This window comes from Metarhizium acridum (assembly GCF_019434415.1).
Source record: "Metarhizium acridum strain ARSEF 324 chromosome Unknown scaffold_141, whole genome shotgun sequence".
NCBI lineage: Eukaryota > Fungi > Ascomycota > Sordariomycetes > Hypocreales > Clavicipitaceae > Metarhizium > Metarhizium acridum.
Genome location: NW_027094020.1, coordinates 1,166,379 through 1,184,408, shown reverse-complemented (window position 1 = coordinate 1,184,408; position 18,030 = coordinate 1,166,379). Strand labels below are relative to the sequence as shown.

At 50.5% G+C, this 18,030-nt stretch overlaps 7 protein-coding genes across 8 annotated transcripts; 3 read left to right on the top strand and 4 right to left on the bottom strand.

The window, feature by feature from the left end:
• J3458_009012 (uncharacterized protein) lies at positions 1 to 2,139 on the bottom strand. The gene is made up of 2 exons (XM_007814649.2): positions 1,236 to 2,139; positions 1 to 1,128 (listed from the first exon to the last, which is right to left on the bottom strand). Exons 1-2 carry the CDS (start codon positions 1,384 to 1,386, stop codon positions 407 to 409), a joined length of 873 nt encoding a protein of 290 aa, XP_007812840.1. The 5' UTR covers positions 1,387 to 2,139; the 3' UTR covers positions 1 to 406.
• A 3,417-nt stretch (positions 2,140 to 5,556) lies between these two features.
• J3458_009011 (uncharacterized protein) lies at positions 5,557 to 5,931 on the top strand (the record flags this gene model as incomplete). Its single annotated transcript, XM_007816468.1, has 1 exon — positions 5,557 to 5,931. One exon carries the CDS (start codon positions 5,557 to 5,559, stop codon positions 5,929 to 5,931), a length of 375 nt encoding a protein of 124 aa, XP_007814659.1.
• A 990-nt stretch (positions 5,932 to 6,921) lies between these two features.
• Positions 6,922 to 9,499, bottom strand: DCP2_1 (mRNA-decapping enzyme subunit 2; the record flags this gene model as incomplete). Its single annotated transcript, XM_007816469.2, has 2 exons — positions 6,922 to 9,389; positions 9,469 to 9,499. 2 exons carry the CDS (start codon positions 9,497 to 9,499, stop codon positions 6,922 to 6,924), a joined length of 2,499 nt encoding a protein of 832 aa, XP_007814660.2.
• A 729-nt stretch (positions 9,500 to 10,228) lies between these two features.
• J3458_009009 (uncharacterized protein) lies at positions 10,229 to 11,802 on the top strand. 2 transcript variants are annotated; one of them, XM_066119511.1, is made up of 3 exons: positions 10,229 to 10,409; positions 10,602 to 10,816; positions 10,888 to 11,802. In XM_066119511.1, exons 2-3 carry the CDS (start codon positions 10,719 to 10,721, stop codon positions 11,291 to 11,293), a joined length of 504 nt encoding a protein of 167 aa, XP_065975306.1. In that variant the 5' UTR covers positions 10,229 to 10,409; positions 10,602 to 10,718; the 3' UTR covers positions 11,294 to 11,802. The 2 variants fall into 2 exon arrangements, with proteins under 2 accessions (XP_065975306.1, XP_007814661.2); XM_007816470.2 differs by having other exon boundaries at positions 10,229 to 10,499.
• A 725-nt stretch (positions 11,803 to 12,527) lies between these two features.
• RNR2_1 (Ribonucleotide-diphosphate reductase (RNR), small subunit) lies at positions 12,528 to 13,961 on the top strand (the record flags this gene model as incomplete). The annotated part of the gene is made up of 4 exons (XM_007816471.2): positions 12,528 to 12,557; positions 12,637 to 12,897; positions 12,968 to 13,301; positions 13,351 to 13,961. The coding sequence occupies 4 exons, from the start codon at positions 12,528 to 12,530 to the stop codon at positions 13,959 to 13,961; spliced, it is 1,236 nt and encodes a 411-aa protein (XP_007814662.1).
• Positions 13,962 to 14,251: 290 nt separating this feature from the next.
• On the bottom strand, positions 14,252 to 15,303 carry J3458_009007 (uncharacterized protein). Its single transcript, XM_066119510.1, has 2 exons — positions 15,030 to 15,303; positions 14,252 to 14,917 (listed from the first exon to the last, which is right to left on the bottom strand). Exons 1-2 carry the CDS (start codon positions 15,099 to 15,101, stop codon positions 14,501 to 14,503), a joined length of 489 nt encoding a protein of 162 aa, XP_065975305.1. The 5' UTR covers positions 15,102 to 15,303; the 3' UTR covers positions 14,252 to 14,500.
• A 449-nt stretch (positions 15,304 to 15,752) lies between these two features.
• J3458_009006 (uncharacterized protein) lies at positions 15,753 to 17,742 on the bottom strand. The gene is made up of 3 exons (XM_007816473.2): positions 17,239 to 17,742; positions 16,883 to 17,117; positions 15,753 to 16,820 (listed from the first exon to the last, which is right to left on the bottom strand). Exons 1-3 carry the CDS (start codon positions 17,377 to 17,379, stop codon positions 16,021 to 16,023), a joined length of 1,176 nt encoding a protein of 391 aa, XP_007814664.2. The 5' UTR covers positions 17,380 to 17,742; the 3' UTR covers positions 15,753 to 16,020.
• Positions 17,743 to 18,030: the final 288 nt, after the last annotated feature.

Here is an 18,030-nt window from a genome sequence, read left to right as displayed (position 1 = left end):
CAGCTAAAAAAATAAAAATTAATTAATGCATCTAGCTTCATTAGAAGATGTATACCAAGTCCAACTCCACCGGCCATAAATCAGTACACCCTAAGCCGAAAACCCAATTTCCAAAATGACTCGCCCTGTATTTCCTTCCTCCAAAGTAAATGCTGCAAAGACTTCAAATGCCCGGCCATAAGAGTACCCAAAACGAGAATACATATGTGTAAGAAACAATAAAATCAGGCTTCAGCTTAAATTTTCATCCATTTCTTTCAATCAACGCCCGGCATCAAGCAGGTTTGCGACAGCTGCAAACGAGACAGCTTCCGTCTTTGAGTCTCGACCAATAAAGTCGGTCAAAAACGTCGAAATGGCATTTCTAGAAGGATATTGCCTCTGTGCAAGATCCGGCAGGATTCTCTCAATGTAATCCTAAACCGGCGACAAACCAAGTAAAGCTCAGGAACGTTACAATGCTTGTGATAATAGCAAGACCAACAGCTTGACGGTCAAAGGCCGAAGAAGCAGCACTGCAAGTCCCCGGGCAAGTCCAGTCAGCATAGGGCGTGTATGGCTGGCCAGTGTACATGCCGAATGTATAACTAGTAAATGCACCAAGATAACCGGCTTCGGGAGCCTGGGTAATGCTGGCATCTGAATCCTTGACAATTAAGGTGTATTGCTGAACACCCAGTGGGCTTTGGATGTCGTTGGCTTGCTTTTTGGTGTCCCACACGTAGCTGACTGCGGTTGAGAAGGACATGTTGCCAGTCAGGGTCCAGGTCTCGCTTGCTGCGGAACAACTGACAATGACATCAATGGCAGTCGGGGTTCCTAGCAGCGAGGTGTAGTTCCAGGACCAGGTAACGTAGTCACTAATCTTGTATAGCCCACTAGGCTGCAGATTAGTATTAGGTGTCTGCATGCTGATACCGGCTGGGGGGGCATCCGCGGAAAACTGAGTGTGCGTCGCGGTTGCCTTCTTGGTTGCAGTGGCAACAGTGCCGGACTTTCCAGTCTTTGTCGGCTTTGCGGTATTCAAGTCGCCAGTTGTTTTGCCGCCGGCTTGGGAACTCGCAGCGTCTGTTGCGGATGCTGATACTTCTGGTAGGGATGTTTGAGAAGGTTCTTTTCCAGTAAGTACTGAAGCCTAGGGTTAATAGAATAAAACAATCACGGCGGGAGCAACATGAATAAGTGAAAGTGTGGTTGATTAATGGACAGGGCTTCACCACACTTGTAGAACATACCAGAAGTTTGGCCAGAGTCGCTACTACTATCGGCTCGTACGATGAGGGCATCTAGCTCGGGTAGCCATCGTGGCCATTCTAATGCCGAGGCAACAGAGCCACAGGTTGAAAGGCACAGGGCCAGTTGCACCAAGGACTGAGCAGGACGCATGACGAGTATGTGTTGCTGGGGGTGGACAGTCAAGTGAAACGAAGCTGCAACGGCCCAGACGCTAATAACGTCAAGCAATCACGGCTGGTAAAAGATAGTCGACGCAAGAATATGACAACTCCAATAATTGACCACGAATGACACTGGATAAGGAATACTTTTCTTTCGTTGACAGCGAAGGCGGTTCAAACGGTCGGGGCGGTGATGGCAACGGGGGGAGACTGGCTGAACGTTGGTCGACGCGGAGCAAAGTTTCGGGGAGAGGAACGAGACGAGTGGGAGGCAGAAGAAGCGAGTGTCGGGAACAAATCTAATCGGAAAGCAAGTGCAGCAAAAAGCGAGAGACAAAAAAAAGAGTGACGAGGCAAGAGTCGTCGTCTCTTTTTTTTCCTCGGTTCGGGTTGACCGGGGGAGAGTTGGGCAAAAGAGAGGCAGATGAGGACAGGGTGGTGGTGGGAACCAACGAGGGTGCGTGTGAGTAAATGTGAGAGGAACCCCGATCTCTGGGGCCAACTGGCAAATGCACGTGTGGCCAACCAGGCGACGAACCAGAGCAACCAGTCAGCCCCTAAAGGCTCTACTAGCTGTGGTGCTGTGCACAAAGAAATGTTCAGTGTTAAGACTGTTGACTCCCGAGCCGTACAGTTGACCGGGCCACTGAGTGAGCCGCCAACAGCCACTGGACGGACTGGGCCTACTTGACGAATGCATCCACCACGGCACGAGCCAGGCGGTGCCTCCTGTGCACTTGGCCCAAACAGGCGTAGCTTCATCGTACTTAATTAGAAATTGTCCCACAATAACATTTGCATTCACGATGGCTTGAAGCACTGCAGAACTCCGCATGGGGACCGGGCTGTTTTTCGAGGGTTTTTTTGTTTCCGGGCCAGGACAGCCACAGCTTTGGCTGGTAATGATAACCCCAACTGCGTTCCAAGTGATAATACTAGCCGAGGGCAGTAGGTGACTGAGGATTCAGGAAGGACCTCGCTGGATTGCACTGTCCATGATGCATTTTTCCCTCGGCCACCTCGAGCAGATGCTTGGCTTGCGCCGCCCGCCCGCAGCATGTCTGGTAGCAAAAATAACAATAGACCAGACCTATTTAGAACGGTTTGAAGGGGCGTGGTGGGTGGCCACAGACGCCAATACGGTGCACGTGACCTCGTGTTTTGAACTCGGCCCTCTTTTAACGTATCATGCCTCTCTCATCTCTCATGCATCCCTTTGAGTGTCACCGTGTCACAGTGTGCGCAGGTGCCAGTTATGTATATACTCCACTTTTCTCTGATACTTGCTAAGTACATCTTCACAGTGAGGGTAATTTGTTAGTATATACTCATAGCTTTTAAACGTACCTATACCGATTTTAATCATATAAATTCTTAAGTGAGTCAAGTATCTTTTGATATCTTCAATTGGTTAATATTCTTGGTCGTTACCAAAATGGCACCTGCGCACACTCACTTTCTCCTCTGCCCGCCGCACACAAATAGACCTTGCCGGCCCAGTTATCGGATCCCATTCGGTATCAGGCGTTCACTGCGTCCTACAGTACGTGCTAGCGGGAATAGTCAACGGGATGGGTTGGGACTTGGGACAATTAAACACGCATTATTCGGTTTTTTAGCCCCCATTATTCGCTAGTCCAAATTAGGCCGGACGGCCCACAAATATAATTTTACTGTGGCTTGCGTCTGTTCAATTTCACAGCCATATCGGCGCCCGTCGTAATGTGTGTGTGTGTGCGGTTTACGGTTAAAGGTGCGTTTTTTGAGGTCTTTAAAAGATGTGTGTGATTTAAAGCTATTAACGCTGTTATGCCGGCGGCTCGTATTAAATAGATTCAACTTGACTAGTAGCCTTATTAATAGGGTTATTCCAGATTAGTTGACTTAGTGTTGGTGTAAAAAGAGGTGTTTATTTATTAGTTAAATCTACTTCTACTAACTGTAGTCTGTGATAGAGGGAAAGGAGTCCAATCCCCTAAATGCAGCGAAGGCGGCAGCGAGGTCACGAGACTCACGACAGGGATTTTCAGCCAATAAAGCTAGTATTTAAAAGGTACTTAATTTATATGATAAGAGAAGTCCCTATAAACTTTCATATTACAAGAAACTATATCACACATATGATATATCATGACCACACCATTATTAGGCCTGATACAGTTATTATCAATCAATGTCACTTAAGGTTTCCGGCCGGTGGCAGGGGCGTTATGGAGCCCGTGACCTCACTGCCGCCTTCGATGCATTTAGGATATGCTTGAAATGCAGCAGTTGTAGCTTATTGTGAGCTTGGCGGGCCCTTAATTACAGAGCCTTGTGTGGCTGAGAGAAGTTTTACAGGTATTTTTACAACGAAAATTATATGAAAAGGTACCTGGCCTGATTGGATTAGCGAATAATGCGGCTAAAAACCCGAATGATGCGTGTTTGTTTAGTTGTCCAACGGGTTGCGAACACTCGCACGTCGTGTGATGGTATTTGTGGCAGCGTTGCTGCCCAGTGGAACCGGCACCTCAAAGTTGCTGCTCCCTCTAGCCTCGATCCATCTCCAGAAAGAATACGGAATATTCGCCAGGTTGAATGTCCCGTGCCTGGCACCTCACGCCCGCCCTTGCACTTATATCATTTCAATAGACCTGGCTCTTTCGCATCGTGAGCTCCTCAGGCAAGCCCTCCTCAAGCCTTCATGTAGGTTCGAAGGACTCCGTACTCTGGCGGTTTCATCTTCCCCCCACCAGCCTCATTTGGCTCTGCACATACTCCGTACATACGTCAAATATACTAGGTACTTCTTCATATGCATAGCTTGTTCAACATGGTGCCAATGTGGCTACTGCCGAGCGTTGATACTCGCAGCTTCTCGAGTCTCGAGTGAACTCATGACTTTCTTGATCGAACACAAGAGGACCAGTCGGCACTTCAAAGGCCACGTCTACTTACATAAGCGACTGGTGGTGCCCGAAAGTCCATTCCTGAATCACGTTTGCTTAATAGCTCTCGAAGCCCATTCACACGGCCACGTCTGTCTACCTGCTCAAGACGCAAAGAACATCAACCCCGGCGCCCGACTGCTTGTGGCTCCACGGTTTGATTCATTGTTGCGCAATTGCACAAGAGAATGATATCTATTTACATTTACAGAGCACTGAGGTAGTAGGGACTAAAGCAGTCTGGACAGACCCGATGTCAATCCCAGGTTCATCTCACGTACTCCGTATAAATGAAGTAATCAGCCCAGCTTATGTGGCCAAGCGCCCTTGTATAATGAATAATCTGGTAATTTTCTGTTCTTTTTTTTTTCTTTTGTATTTTTTCCTTTTTTTCTAATGAGCCATTCGTGCCATTTTGGTCGACAATACCTGAGAAGCTTGGAAGCCGGCTTTGCTTGTCTGAGCTGGTCTTCTTGCATATGCACGTGAGCGTCAACAGCTGCCAGTTGCCTTGTTCGTTTGTAAGATCATCTGGCAACTGCAGCCTAACTTTGTCCTTTCATCGTCTTTCGCCTGCTCTTTGCGTTTCATCCGCGCTTTGCTTTTCTTTCTGTCCTGAAACTGCCATTAAGCAGTCATCAGGTGATATACTTCCAGATGTCAGCAGTACGTAGCTCCTCGGCAGCAGCTTTTCAACGCATTCTCGATTGCTAAACTGACCTCGATGCTTCATCGTAAGTAGAAAATGTCCCTACCGGTGGCAGACCCCGACTTCAGGCTCCCAGTCCTTCAAATTACTCGAGATGAATATGCGAGTCTTGTTAGGTCTGCCCAACAGTATGGTGAGGAATTCTTTCAAAGCTTTACACCGTCCCCTCTTGGTTTTGACTTTTGGCTGTGCTCATAAAGACACTTTATGCCGCAATCTTCTCAATGGTGGAGTATCAAGAGAAACAATTGAGGTATGCAAAATGCTCCTTCTCCATTTCTGTACCAACGTACTGTACTGTTGACATCCATGTTCATCGCTCACAAAAGCCCAGCTTCTCAGCACGCAAAGTTCGTCTAATACCTCCGAGCCCCATACTGTCAACCATGGCTCTCAAGTCTCTGCAAGTGGTCCTGGCGGCTCGGATCTAGCTCACCAATTCCATGCCTCATCTCGATCATCCCGGGGTAGTCATGCGAGACCACATGCTTTCTTACCGTACTCGAACTCGTATTCAAACATGTCTACTGGGGACGGAACCAAATTCAACGGCTCTGAATCAGCCAGCAACTCTTCTGCCGCTTCAGAAAACGACAGCATGGACGACGATGATGCGCCATCTGGAGCCCTGTTAGCACGCACCACCTCGCAGCCCATAGTGGAACCAACAGCTACACGAACAGTTCAGCTTCTGAACCTTCCAGAAGGCACCACCATTGCAGATGTTACGTCTATTGTGAGGGGAGGGCTTCTTGTCAACATATATTTTCGAGCTAGGGATAACATGGTTGCCCTGTCCTTTCTCCACTCAAGCGATGCTCACGCCTTCTATCAGTATGTCCAGGCCAACGGACTGTACATTAAGAATACAAAGGTTGTTCCTTTTGGCAAGTAAGGTCTACCATATGCTAACTCATGTGAGTATAGGTCGATATCAGATGGGACGACCGCCAATTCATTGTGGCCGGTCACGTTGCACACAAAATTGCTCTGGGAGCATGCCGTAATCTTGTCATCCGGTACTGCAATCCAAATCTCACCGAGCAGGAAATACGCAATGACCTAGAGCACATACATAACCTTGTGGTTGTCCAGATTCAGTTCATGGGAGGGCATTGCTTTATCAGCACCAACTCAGTTGCTGCTGCCATGTTCGCTCGCACTTGCATGATGAGTCGGCTGTGAGTTTATTATCCTCTCCCTAATGCATAATTTGAGGTCTACCAGACCCTTTCTGTTCTCAAATGCGAATATACTTATACCGATTTTCAGAAAATACAAAGGCACCTCCCGCATCGAATGGGGCGTTGACGAATGTGCCCAGCCGCTGCACAAAATGCCAATGCGTTCACAGAAGCCGGTAACTCAAGCAGCAGCAGTCAGAGGCACAAATATCTCAGCTTCGAATCGCTTTCAGCTGCTTGCTTTTGATGATGAGTAAAATTTTCAAGACAGGTATCAAGGACGAAACCAGCGGCTTTATCAAACGAGCGGGTGCTTAACGGAGAAGGTGTTCAGCTTGGTTGATTTTAATGGAGAGACGAGATAGAAAGGGGCGCCTGAGATTGTAACGGGAAAGTGACGAATTAATGAGCTACACACATCGAGCTGAGAATGTCTGGGCGAAGGAGATAAAATTATGTTATGACAATACGGTGCACGAGGGGATAGCCAGATCGGCCGGCGTTGTTTTGTAACTGAAACACTGTAAAAGGGTTCTTGTGCTAAATGTTTAATCTCCCAGTGATTGATTATATTTCGCTGCTCATGGTATTATGCCAACCATAGATTGCCCCCCAAAAAATGGGGGAAGCAAAAAAGTTCCTTCCCATGGAGTGATGTTAACACGCAGTGAAGGTGCTTGATACAACGAACGCTGGCAAAATTATCGACGTCCGGCATTGTTGGTAACAGATTGCAAATAGTCCAACAAGAAGGTTTGTTCAGCAGGTGAGATGGGCGTCTCCCCGCCTCTAGACACCATTGATGAGACTCTCGACGACGGAGGGTCGGCGCCTTGTCTAGGATCCGTTCCAGAAGCCGGTGCTGTGTCTTCTGGAATTGGTTGCTTTCCGAATAAAGATAACAGCTGTTGCTTTTGTTCGCGAGTAACATCAGGGCGGCGGGTATGATGTCCGGTATTGGCCATCAAGGACGACTCAGGGGCAGCCGCAGGAAAGCGATGTGCACCGTTTTGCGCGGCAAGTGGTGAGGTTTTTGGAGACAAATCGCTCTGACGGACCGTGGTACTGGAGATATCGTCGAGACGCTGCCCCCGTTGAAGGATGCGGGGTGGCTGAGGCAGTTGCCCGTGACCAGAGACAAGTGGCGATCGAGCAGGTTGCTGCTGCTCTGGCTGGGGTGGCTGAGAATATTGATACTGGTGGTGGCGATGGGCGCTTGGGCTCTCTCCAACATGAGGTGAGGGCACAGCTGATTGACTTGACTTGGACTGAACAGTCAGCTGCTCAAGAGAGAGGTGCTCGCTAGATGGACCACGATCCGCCTGAAATTGCCGGAGGAACATATTTTCACCCTGTTCCAGCTGCCTTTTGGTGGTCTCTTGTCGATTTTCCTGCGTAGCTCCAACCTGGGACTGGTTTGCTGTAGTATTTGGAGGGCTCTTTTTGAACATGTCCAGGAGAGCAGAACGATGCGAGTCTCCTTTAGTTTGGACAGAAGACCCGACTAATTCTGAGACATTTGTTTGCTGGGCAGAACGACTCGAATGGCCGCCCAGGAGATTAAGCGAGGAAATGGGCGTACTATAATCGAAATACGGAGAACTTTGAGCACCAGGCGGAGCGGCACGACCAGTACCTGTTGGGTTCATAGCGACTTGGTTGTCCTGCGTAGTCCCAGTATCCCGTTTGAAAGCATTGAGGAGAGCAAGGGATGCTCCGCTAAGTTTCGCGGATCCAGGACTAGCAGACGTCTGGCTGTTCTGTTGACTATTCAATGACCCAAGCCCGGTTGCGGAGCCAGTAGGAACATTTTGCGAGGTACCGACAAGCTGAGGTGCAGCTTTACTCTGGAATGAGCCATTCTGAGGCATCGATTCTTGAGCCTGGCGTGGCGGGGCCTGTGAGTGAGTCGAGGAAAGTTGGTACTGGCCTGGTTGCTGATGTCTGGTCGTATCGATATGATGTTGCTGTGAGTGGGGAGGCTGGTTCGGATTCCAGGACACAATTCCATGGTCTGGAGCATACGGGAAAGAAGGCGGAGGCTGGCGTGACTGAACATGGATGGGATTAAAATTAGCGTGGAGATGGGGATTCCGTGGTTGGGGAGGCTCAGATATCGTAGCATCCAGAGGAGTGTGCGGCAATGGAACGCTCCGTTGAGTCGGTGGTGCCGGACGACTAGCATTGGATTGAAGAATCGAGAGGAGAGCTGTGCCTTTATCTTCTTGCGGCGGGGGTTGAAGCCCCTGAGTAGGAGGCTGCATTTTCAACAGCCTCTGTAGCTCCTGGGTTGCCCCATCCAGGGTTTCAATAGCAGGCACATACGATTGCTTCTCAGGGTTACCAGGTGCCCATGTATCGTCTTCGGTTATGGCGACCTCGTCAACGGCTGGGTGATGGGGTAAATGACCATAGGCTCCGCTTGTTGCTCTCTTGTCGTTCAATTTCTTTTGCGAATAAATCCATTTCTTCAGGGGAACAAGGAATGGGGCAACCATGTAGAATTTGTTCACAGCTGGTCCATTACCAGTATCATTCTGAATTTGGGCGCCTTTCTTACGGAACGCAGGAAGTTCTGATAGCTTGTACCATTGAATTTTGCTGATTTCCTTGCGAGTCCGCGGCTGGAACTTGGTATCCGTAGGAATGTCCCGGAAAACGTAAAGCCGCAGCTGCTGCTCCCTCATCGAAATCTCAATATATTTGGGCTTCTTCTCAGTGGGTACGAGACCGGCGGCGCGAAGATCAAGACCAGTCTCCTCATAAACCTCGCGGACGGCACAATCTAGATCATCCTCATCTTTGTTGATCTTACCGCGCGGAAAACTCCAGTTCGCCCCTTTTTTCCAGCCCTTGACCAATACCACAGAGTCCATGGCATGGTTGAGCATGATGGCGCCTCGGACGGGGACTCGGGTCTTGTATTGAAGGAACTCCTCGAATGCCTTGGTATGGTTCTCAACGGAGAAGGATGCAAGCAACGGGCAATGTTGAAAGATTCGCAGGCAAAAGGTCCTTAGCGACATTGAGGGTAAAGTCGGGTCAAGCGGTCTAATGAAATCTTCGTAGAACCATTGCGCCTCCTCGACTTGAAAGCATATTCGGGCAACAGAAGAGAGATCTTCTTGAGGTAGATTGATGATGAAGCGGACGCATAGGTCGTCCAGCCCTATAATCGCGAATTAAAGTTAACATGTGCCGCATGATAGGCGCAGAGGTCCCGGATGTTGGTGCGCGTCAAAACATACAGTCTTCGAGCTGCATCTCGGTCGCTGCCATTGTGCCGCTTTGGCCTATCGCCCATGCCCCGGATGTACACGGCGTATGTAACAGGTTGCGTCGATGAATCATCCAAGACCTCGCTCGCTCACGGTTTTTCTAAACAGTCCTCTTCAAGTCGTAGGTATGAAGGGATGCTTGTCATGGTCGGAGTTTAAGGGAAGCACGGAAAGGTGGTCGCAAGTTCCAGAGAGCGCGCAGAAGCGGGTCGGTCTGTTCTGGAAAAGCCCAAGCGCCACCTTGAAAAGTCGAGATGAATGGGATAGCAGATTCCTTCAGGTGAATAGCAATTTGCCTGATTTTGCAGAGTGCGTGATCGCGGTGTTGGGAGGAATAGGCAAAATAATCTCGATTGTCGAGCTACCTAATGCAGGCAAATCGTCGATGGAGGCGAACGAGCCGTAGAGCGGAGAGGGACGGAGGATAGCCGGTGATTGGAGGAGGAGACACACTGTGTTTGGACGTGCAAACAGAGGAGACGGTGTGTCTCAGACTCAGTTCCATACTCTGTCTGCATGGGGTCAAGGTCTACAGTGCATAGTCTTTACGGGCAACGGTTTCGCAACAACTCGGTACCCAAACAAGGGTGTGGCGGTGCTTGGGCTGCCGCTGGGAGGGAGCCGTTAGCTTCGAGTTGTTAGCCACAAACGACGAGCAGGGAGACGGGGCCTGACAAGGGGGCCCCCCCCTTCGCTGAAACAAGCTTTTGGACCAACATTGAATGAATTACATCATTGGCGCCTTATCAGAGGCATCCAACCCCAGGAACCAAGACCGGAAGTTTCGCAGAGCGCTCCGGAACGTCTCGCCAAACTTCTACATAAGAGTGTACGGGCTGATTGTTGATTTCATCTTTGGACGTAATTTTGTCTTCCTCCATCTCGGCCTTGCCAGTCTCGAGGCGCCTTCCGTACGTACGCCTACCATGACCTCGTACATCGCAAAGACTGCTGCCAGGAAATTCCTAGGCAAAAAATTACAGGAGAAGTTCGGTCAAGGAGTATGTCCATGTTCCCTTTGGAGGACACCATACTGATTATACCACGCCTGTCATCAACATGTACGGTCTCAAAGGGAAGGAATTCTAACAATACAGGAATAGGACCCTTACTACGAAAAAGTCCCTGGCACAAAACGCAACGGAGAGCCCACCGGCAAGCAGGTGAAGCAGAAGCGCGGATTGCCCCCTGGTCTATCGGAGCATGATGCCAAGGTTTTGATGAGAGTAAGGAGAAGAGTTCATCACTTGGACTGGTCGTTGTTCACAATATTCGGAGTTGGTTTTGGATGGAGTACAGTGATCGGCATAATTCCTGGGTGAGTCCTTTCGTCAAGTCCCGTCACCCTCACAGTAGTGTATCAAAACATTTGCTAACATCGAGCAACAGAATTGGAGATGCCATCGACGGGCTAATGTCGCTGTCGGTCTTCAGGAAATGCTGCAAGGTTGAAGGTGGCCTCCCAGCGTCGGTAAAGTTGCACATGATGGTCAACGTAGCCCTCGATTTCATCATTGGATTGGTTCCCGGGGCAGAGGCAATCTACAGAGGCAACACGCGGAACGCTCTCCTTCTTGAAGATTTCCTGAGAGAGAGGGCCGAGGAAAATTTACGCAAGACGGGACACCTGCCCGATCGCGCCCACACAGAAACTAGCCGACGTCAGGGCAAAGGGATGCGCCGAGAGGATTCGAGGGTTCAGAGGGATGAGCGCCGCTACCAAGACGGTATCATTACCCCTGATGAATTCCCGGATGGCCATGGGTCCACAAAGAAACGATCTGGCCGACGATAAACTCGGGTTGCCTCTACGTATTGAACGCAATCTGGGAAAGAAACGAATTAATGACGCAAAATGCTAGAGCTTGGGGCTTTGTCAACGACTTGACTAATTATTGAATGGGGAGAAAACACACAAGGCAGGTTGTTATCGGGGCTTTTGCATATACCAGGGTTGAGCAAGCAAGTGTGTATGAATGTCTTTGATATTAAGATGGATGCAGAGAACAAGAAGCCACATAGCCAAATAGGTAGAACGATAATCGTATAAGTTTCAGCAACTACCTAGAAGGGATCAATTGCTCGTAGTCAATAGCACCTGGATGTGTACCGTGGTGCTTTCGCAAAATTAGATCGGAGTGGACGGTCCATTGAACGGCACATTGAAACACTAAGCGTACTCTGGAGGATAAAGAGGCAGCATTTATCAATCTTCCAAGACACACGACGCAGATCCGATAACGTTTGCCTGCCCCATATACGAAGTGCAGGTTACCAATTAGTCATTCCCTGAGCAACTCGGCTGGTCTCCCCTGGTTCAAAGGGGGCGTGAAGACGGCATGTACCTAGCATACTCAGGTGCCGTTGACTTAGCATTTTTCCGTAAGCCCAAAATACCACCAGACACCGAGTGCTGGCCAAGGGAATAAGAGCGCAGTGTCAGGCCATCTCCGAGATACCATGCCGATGCCGAGCTCCGCCAAAAGCCGACGAAAATGCAAGGATTTCACAATACAGACACGAGAAGTGGGTGTTTGTTTGCTGATTGATGAACTGCAAATCATGACAACAGCTCCAGCCAGTCGTGGCAATACTTGGGCGCGACGAGCCTCTGCACACGTCCGTTCCCTGCAAACCACATTTAAATCGGTGGCTGGTATGCGCAAGCCAGGGCAACCGAGCGCCCGAGCGTGCGACTGGAGGACCCTCATGTGCGGGCGCAGGTACCCAGCTTGTACCTCTAACGCCCCACCTCAATACTTGGGCACGCACTTCCGACCTCTCGGCCGCGTCTTCCCCCTCTGAAAACACGTTTCGACGCGTCTGGTGCACGTGACTACGCACCTCTGCGTTCGGCTCAAGTTTAGTACAAAAAGCTCTGGCGCCACCATCAACTCATTAACGCCTTCTCTCATCATCGCGTCTTCAAACCACCTTCCCAGGCCGAGTTCAAGCTCAATTTCTTCATTGTGATTGCTCCTTGCCTACAATTGTCACACATTCCCTCCCGTAACATTACATACATCATAATGACTACCCAGGTCACCCCCTCCAAGCAGGTAAGTCGTTGTCATGGCTGGCACTGGCGCGCCGGTCGCCATCTACCCTTCACTGTTGAGAAACTGACCGCGTTTCCAGGCCGCTTCAGCCATTGATTCGCTGAAAATGGAGTCACCAGTCAAGAAACTGGATTTTGGTGTCGCCGACAAGGAGAACAAGCCTCTCGATGAGGCCGCCGTCGCTGAGCAGCTCGATGCCGAGCACGAGCCCAAGATTGAGAGCAAGGAGGACGACAAGCCAGCTGCAATCGCCCCTGGCATCAAAGCAGAAGAAGCCGACGAGCCTCTTCTCCAGGAGAATCCTCAGCGCTTCGTTTTGTTCCCTATCAAGTATCACGAGGTACGTGACGCGTCAAGACGCGTAAAGTGGTGTATACATGGCTGGGTCTAACATGAGTGGATACAACTAGATCTGGCAAATGTACAAGAAAGCTGAAGCTTCTTTCTGGACGGCCGAAGAGATTGATCTCTCCAAAGATCTGCACGACTGGAACAATCGTCTCAACGACGACGAAAAATACTTCATTTCTCATATCCTGGCTTTCTTCGCTGCCTCGGATGGTATCGTCAATGAGAATCTAGTCGAGCGCTTCAGCGGCGAAGTCCAGATCCCCGAGGCCCGCTGCTTCTACGGCTTCCAAATTATGATGGAAAACATCCACTCAGAAACCTACTCCCTGCTGATCGATACCTATATCAAAGAGAATGCCCAGCGCACTTACTTGTTCAATGCCATTGATACCAGTATGTTCACGCGCGCTACTATTTCTGATCCGCTGCTAATTCAGGCTAGTTCCCTGCATCCGCAAGAAGGCCGACTGGGCCATCCGATGGATCCAGGACAAGGAGTCTACCTTCGCTCAGCGTCTCGTCGCGTTCGCTGCTGTTGAGGGCATCTTCTTCAGCGGTGCATTTGCGTCTATCTTCTGGCTGAAGAAGCGCGGCCTCATGCCTGGTCTGACCTTCTCCAACGAGCTCATCTCTCGTGATGAGGGTCTGCACACTGACTTTGCCTGCCTCCTGCATTCCCACCTCAAGAACCGTGCTAGCAAGCAGATCATCCACGACATCATTACAGATGCTGTCGCTATTGAGAAAGAATTCTTGACCGAGGCTCTGCCCTGCGCTTTACTCGGCATGAACTCCAACTTGATGAAGCAGTACATTGAATTCGTTGCTGATCGCTTGTTGGTCGCTCTTGGAAATGAGAAGGTGTACAAGACGTCCAACCCCTTCGACTTTATGGAAAACATTTCTCTTGGCGGCAAGACCAACTTCTTTGAGAAGCGAGTCGGTGACTACCAAAAGGCCGGTGTCTTGGCCAGCGCTGCCAAGAAAGAAGACGGTGCTGTTTCCGAAGAAAATAAAGATGGCGGTGACTTCACCTTTGACGACGATTTCTAGGCTGGCTCACAGATAATGGAGCCACTTGGATTTTCCAAATATTTTCACCCTTGCGGTTTTCCTTTGTCATATGAATTGTATATTTGCAAAGCCACTTAGGGCTCAGATAACGGGAGCGGGGGGAGTGCTGAATTGGCTGGTTGGTCTGTTTTGGTATTGCCATTGGTTGTGTTTGGGAAGGTCACTGAGATCCTTAATAATGGCCGGCGTTGCGGGGTTTGCGGTTTTTTTTTTTTTTCTGTACGACCAGGCACTCAAAAAGTGCCGTATTGAATGGATAGATGGGATCATGATGTATTGCAGCACGCTAAACCCACATTTTGCATAATAAACGCGCATTGGAAATGAAGATCCGATCAGTCTGGCAAAGACATGTCCTGCGCCTTCCCTAGGTGTGATCAAACAAGCGTTGATTCCAGCTGTTTTTAGGTTGATAGCCTTGTCCTCCCACTGGGTCTGGGAATATTCGTCCTGGTTCTTCCCATTCCTTCCCCAACCCGCAACCCGAGACCCCCGGTCATCGACCTCCCTCTTGTTGCCTATTTTCTACCCTTCTTCTTCTTTTTGCCGCCACCTTGTTGTGCTTGTTGCCCCTGCGGTTGTTGTGACGCCGGCGTGGCCGCACCGCTACCCTTGTTGTCTCCGTCACCGCCGTCAGCAGCACCACCACCACCACCGGATGCATCTGGCATAGCCTCCTCCGGAACATCGAGAGGCATGGCAGCCATGCCCCGACCCAGGCGACCCAGAGACGAGTAGACCAACCGCGAGACCTCGGCAGCCTTGGTGGTGCGGTACTTGAGCGTGACACCACTGACGGGATCATATGTCTTTATAACCAGGCTACCGCGGGGGGGTTTCGGGGCGTCATTGACGGGCGTGTCTCCATCGGCGTCATCTGTTTTCCTTTTTCGTGATTTGACGGGCTGTATGGAGTATTTTGTGGTAATGCGAGTCTGTAAACGTCAGGCGTCAGCTAACCCGCTCTCTGTCTGTCACCTCTGTGTCCCCTTTTGTAGGCGGTGGAGCCGGCTTCGACGCAAATGCAAGCTTTATAGCGACACGTACGGTAGAAGGTCTGGCCTCGAGGAGAAGCGTGGATTGCTCAAGCCATTCCTGGCTCGACTTGAAGTATGGCATTTTGGCGGATTTTCGCCAGCGGTGGCAAGTGTATATCCGGCGATATGTGTCCTCTATAATAGATTGGTTGATCTGCGCCGGTACTTCGTGGATCTTGGAATGACGAGGGGTGGTGTTTCGCAGCAGGAGGAGAGCTGAGTAAAAGAAGTCGCAGCAGACATGACGGATGGGCGAGGTTGGCTGTGGTCTGGTGGGATAAAATCTGGTGGGGCATAGAAGTAGTGAGGAGGGACGGGACAGGAGCCGCTTGGTTGGCGACGTGGAGCTTCCCTCCGCGGACGGTGGTGACTCCGAGCAAATGTTGTGTCCTACCCTAAATGTCGGGGATAATTCACACGGAACGACCTTTGCTTTGACCTTTTTTCTTTCTTATTTTTGGCATGCTGAGAAGTCTTTCAGAGAATTGAAGCATTCCGCCAGGGTGGGATCTCCCGAGTACGAAAACTAAACTCTTCAATCAGAGCGATCTTCAATCAGAGCGAGTTCGATGTGTGTTTAAGGCGATACAGGGGCTGGTGACGGTGGAGCTATCGATTCGAAGAATGATAAACCCGCGCCGCGAGTGCTACCGCCCCAGTACAAAAGTTACGACGTGATACCGAATCAAGGAACCGTGCGTACGTCACGATTTCTGCACGACTACCCAAAGGCAGTCAGTCCGCAGCACTAATTCAAGACGAAAGGGCTATATCCCTCACCCTTCAATTCAACGGAGCCCGCGGGCCAGATATAGCTTCAAACTGTTATGTAGTGAACGCATTGTAGGTTGAAGCAAAAGTACTGTTCCACCGTCGAACCTCCAGGTTCAAGGGTATATATATTGTCCCCACCACGATATATGCAGTAAATAGTCATCATATCATTATAAAAAACCCAACCCAACTCCACACCACAACCATATCCCAACTCAAAGCACCGTCTAGGTGCTCATGTAGGAGGCATCCGGTAACCAGAACAGTAAATCTTGATCCGCCGTGGCAAAGAAGTTGAACCGGGGGTTAAAGGCAACAACGGCTGTTTCCCTCTTGTCAGGGAGCGTCCAGTTGGGCTCCAATACCTTATGGTCGGGTATCGAGGACAACGAATCCCACACCAAGATATCCTGCCTTGATCCGCTTATGATGAACCGGCCATCTGGCGCAAAGCAACAGTCTCCGCTGCTGTCGAAATTCGAAGGATCCGTCGCAGCATTACCGTTTGATAATGAGGCCGTCTCACCTGGAGCTTGTCGCCTGGTTCCGCCCGTAGGCTTGCGCAGGTAGGCCTTGAGCGTTCCCTCAAACGCATCTAGGAGGAAATGCCCATTGCCCTTTGTACCGACAAGCAGCGATTTGCCATCATTGGAGAACTCTAGCTTGGTCCAGCCCTTGACAAGGTTCTGCTGGTCGATCTTGCTGCACTGCTCCACCACGTCTACGGTCGAAAAGGGAGCCTTGTCATAGTTACGAACGTCATATAATAGCACGGTTCCGCTGCTAGGGCAGGCAACGCCAAAGACCATACCCGAAGGGTCGTACGCCGCAAGGTACGGCGATCTGAGAAACAACTGCCCCTGCCAATGTTTGGACTGGGTGTCCCAAAGACGGACGGTGTTGTCTTGAGAGCACGATATGAAATTGTCGCTGCCGGGATGAACCGCGAGATTGGTCACGCTGCCCTCATGCCCTTCGAAGTAGCGTATGAACGAGTTGTCATGGGTCGCAAGGTATCGAATGGCGTCTGGGAAGCAATGTTAGCTGGCAGGTCGGCAACACGGGCTCATGGGAAGCGGGCCACGTTACTGTTCTGTTTTGTGCTGGCATATATGATGCTCGAATTCGTATGCGTGAACTTGGCCAGCTTGACGCCGTACTTTTTACTTAGAAGGCTCTTGTCGTGGCGACCTTCCTTTACATTGTAGATCTGTATCGTTTCGTCGCTTGCGGACGTCATCAACAGCTCGCCCTCATCATCGTAGTCGATGGACAGGACATGCGGCACTGGGCGACCTTCTTTCAGGTCTTCGCGTCGGAGCAACTAGGAGCGCACAAACTTGAGTTAGAAATAGTGCTCAGCATGTTCAAACGCGCGACTCTGGCGCTGGCGAGAAGAACAGGGCAGAGCAGAGGAGAGAGCAATACCACGCCGGCACACTCACCTTGGTAGGTCTAAAACAGGATATGACGTCGCTCAGGTTAGATACAGATGCTGTCCCGCCAAACGACCTCTGAATATTTAGAGACTGTCCGTTGATGGACACGCCGCTAGGGCGGTCCAGATCCATGGGGGTTGACGACATGATACAATAGCTCTTGCGGCAGCGTAAAAACGCGGCATACGAGGCATGCGAAACGCGCGGGTAGAACGGCCTGTATGATGCGACGGGTCACAGCCCTCGCCGGCAGGTTTGGAACGATGTCGTAAATTTCACCCCGACCACCGGATGCCTGCTTTGTACGCCAGGGATAGGATCGCCGAGCAGGTGGCCGTCGTCAACATTCAGGGGGGAGCGTCCCGGCGTTTTACAGATACTGTGCAATTGCCAGGCTGGCCACTCTGTGCAGTCTCTAGTAGCAATGCATTGGGGGTAGTGCATTCATCGATGAGCCTGGAAGCGGTCTTGGAGAATTTGGTGAATTGGATTGACCACTTGCCATGGAGCACAAGCCACAGGAGCTTCTTGCTGCTCGCGTGAGGCTTGGTCCTGGCTGGGTTTAACCTTTTGCAGTTTAAGCATGTGGACCGTGTTTGCGGCTCTCGCTCCAACTCGCACCGATGTTCTTGTTGAAACGATGCCGCCTCCGGGGTCGGGCGGGAGTTGCAACATCCACGAGGCAAAGGGCATAAGGGCAGATTCGAGAAGGGACCAGGAGTTAGGGACTTGATACAGTGGCGCGTAGTGCTTTGATCCAACCAGAGGTCAGCGGTATATACTTTGGAAAAGATGATG

Excerpts from the sequence above, each read along its gene's own strand:
- J3458_009012 (XM_007814649.2), bottom strand. The coding sequence starts at position 1,386 with ATGCGTCCTGCTCAGTCCTTGGTGCAACTGGCCCTGTGCCTTTCAACC. Across the intron at positions 1,129-1,235 it reads CGACTCTGGCCAAACTTCTG|TACTTACTGGAAAAGAACCT; the intron begins GTATGTTCTACA and ends CCTAGGCTTCAG.
- J3458_009009 (XM_007816470.2), top strand. The coding sequence starts at position 10,425 with ATGACCTCGTACATCGCAAAGACTGCTGCCAGGAAATTCCTAGGCAAA. Across the intron at positions 10,500-10,601 it reads AGGAGAAGTTCGGTCAAGGA|GACCCTTACTACGAAAAAGT; the intron begins GTATGTCCATGT and ends ATACAGGAATAG. Across the intron at positions 10,817-10,887 it reads GTGATCGGCATAATTCCTGG|AATTGGAGATGCCATCGACG; the intron begins GTGAGTCCTTTC and ends ATCGAGCAACAG.
- J3458_009007 (XM_066119510.1), bottom strand. The coding sequence starts at position 15,101 with ATGCCATACTTCAAGTCGAGCCAGGAATGGCTTGAGCAATCCACGCTT. Across the intron at positions 14,918-15,029 it reads TCGAGGCCAGACCTTCTACC|ACTCGCATTACCACAAAATA; the intron begins GTACGTGTCGCT and ends TGACGTTTACAG.
- J3458_009006 (XM_007816473.2), bottom strand. The coding sequence starts at position 17,379 with ATGTCGTCAACCCCCATGGATCTGGACCGCCCTAGCGGCGTGTCCATC. Across the intron at positions 17,118-17,238 it reads CCTGTTTTAGACCTACCAAG|TTGCTCCGACGCGAAGACCT; the intron begins GTGAGTGTGCCG and ends GTGCGCTCCTAG. Across the intron at positions 16,821-16,882 it reads TGCCAGCACAAAACAGAACA|ACGCCATTCGATACCTTGCG; the intron begins GTAACGTGGCCC and ends ATTGCTTCCCAG.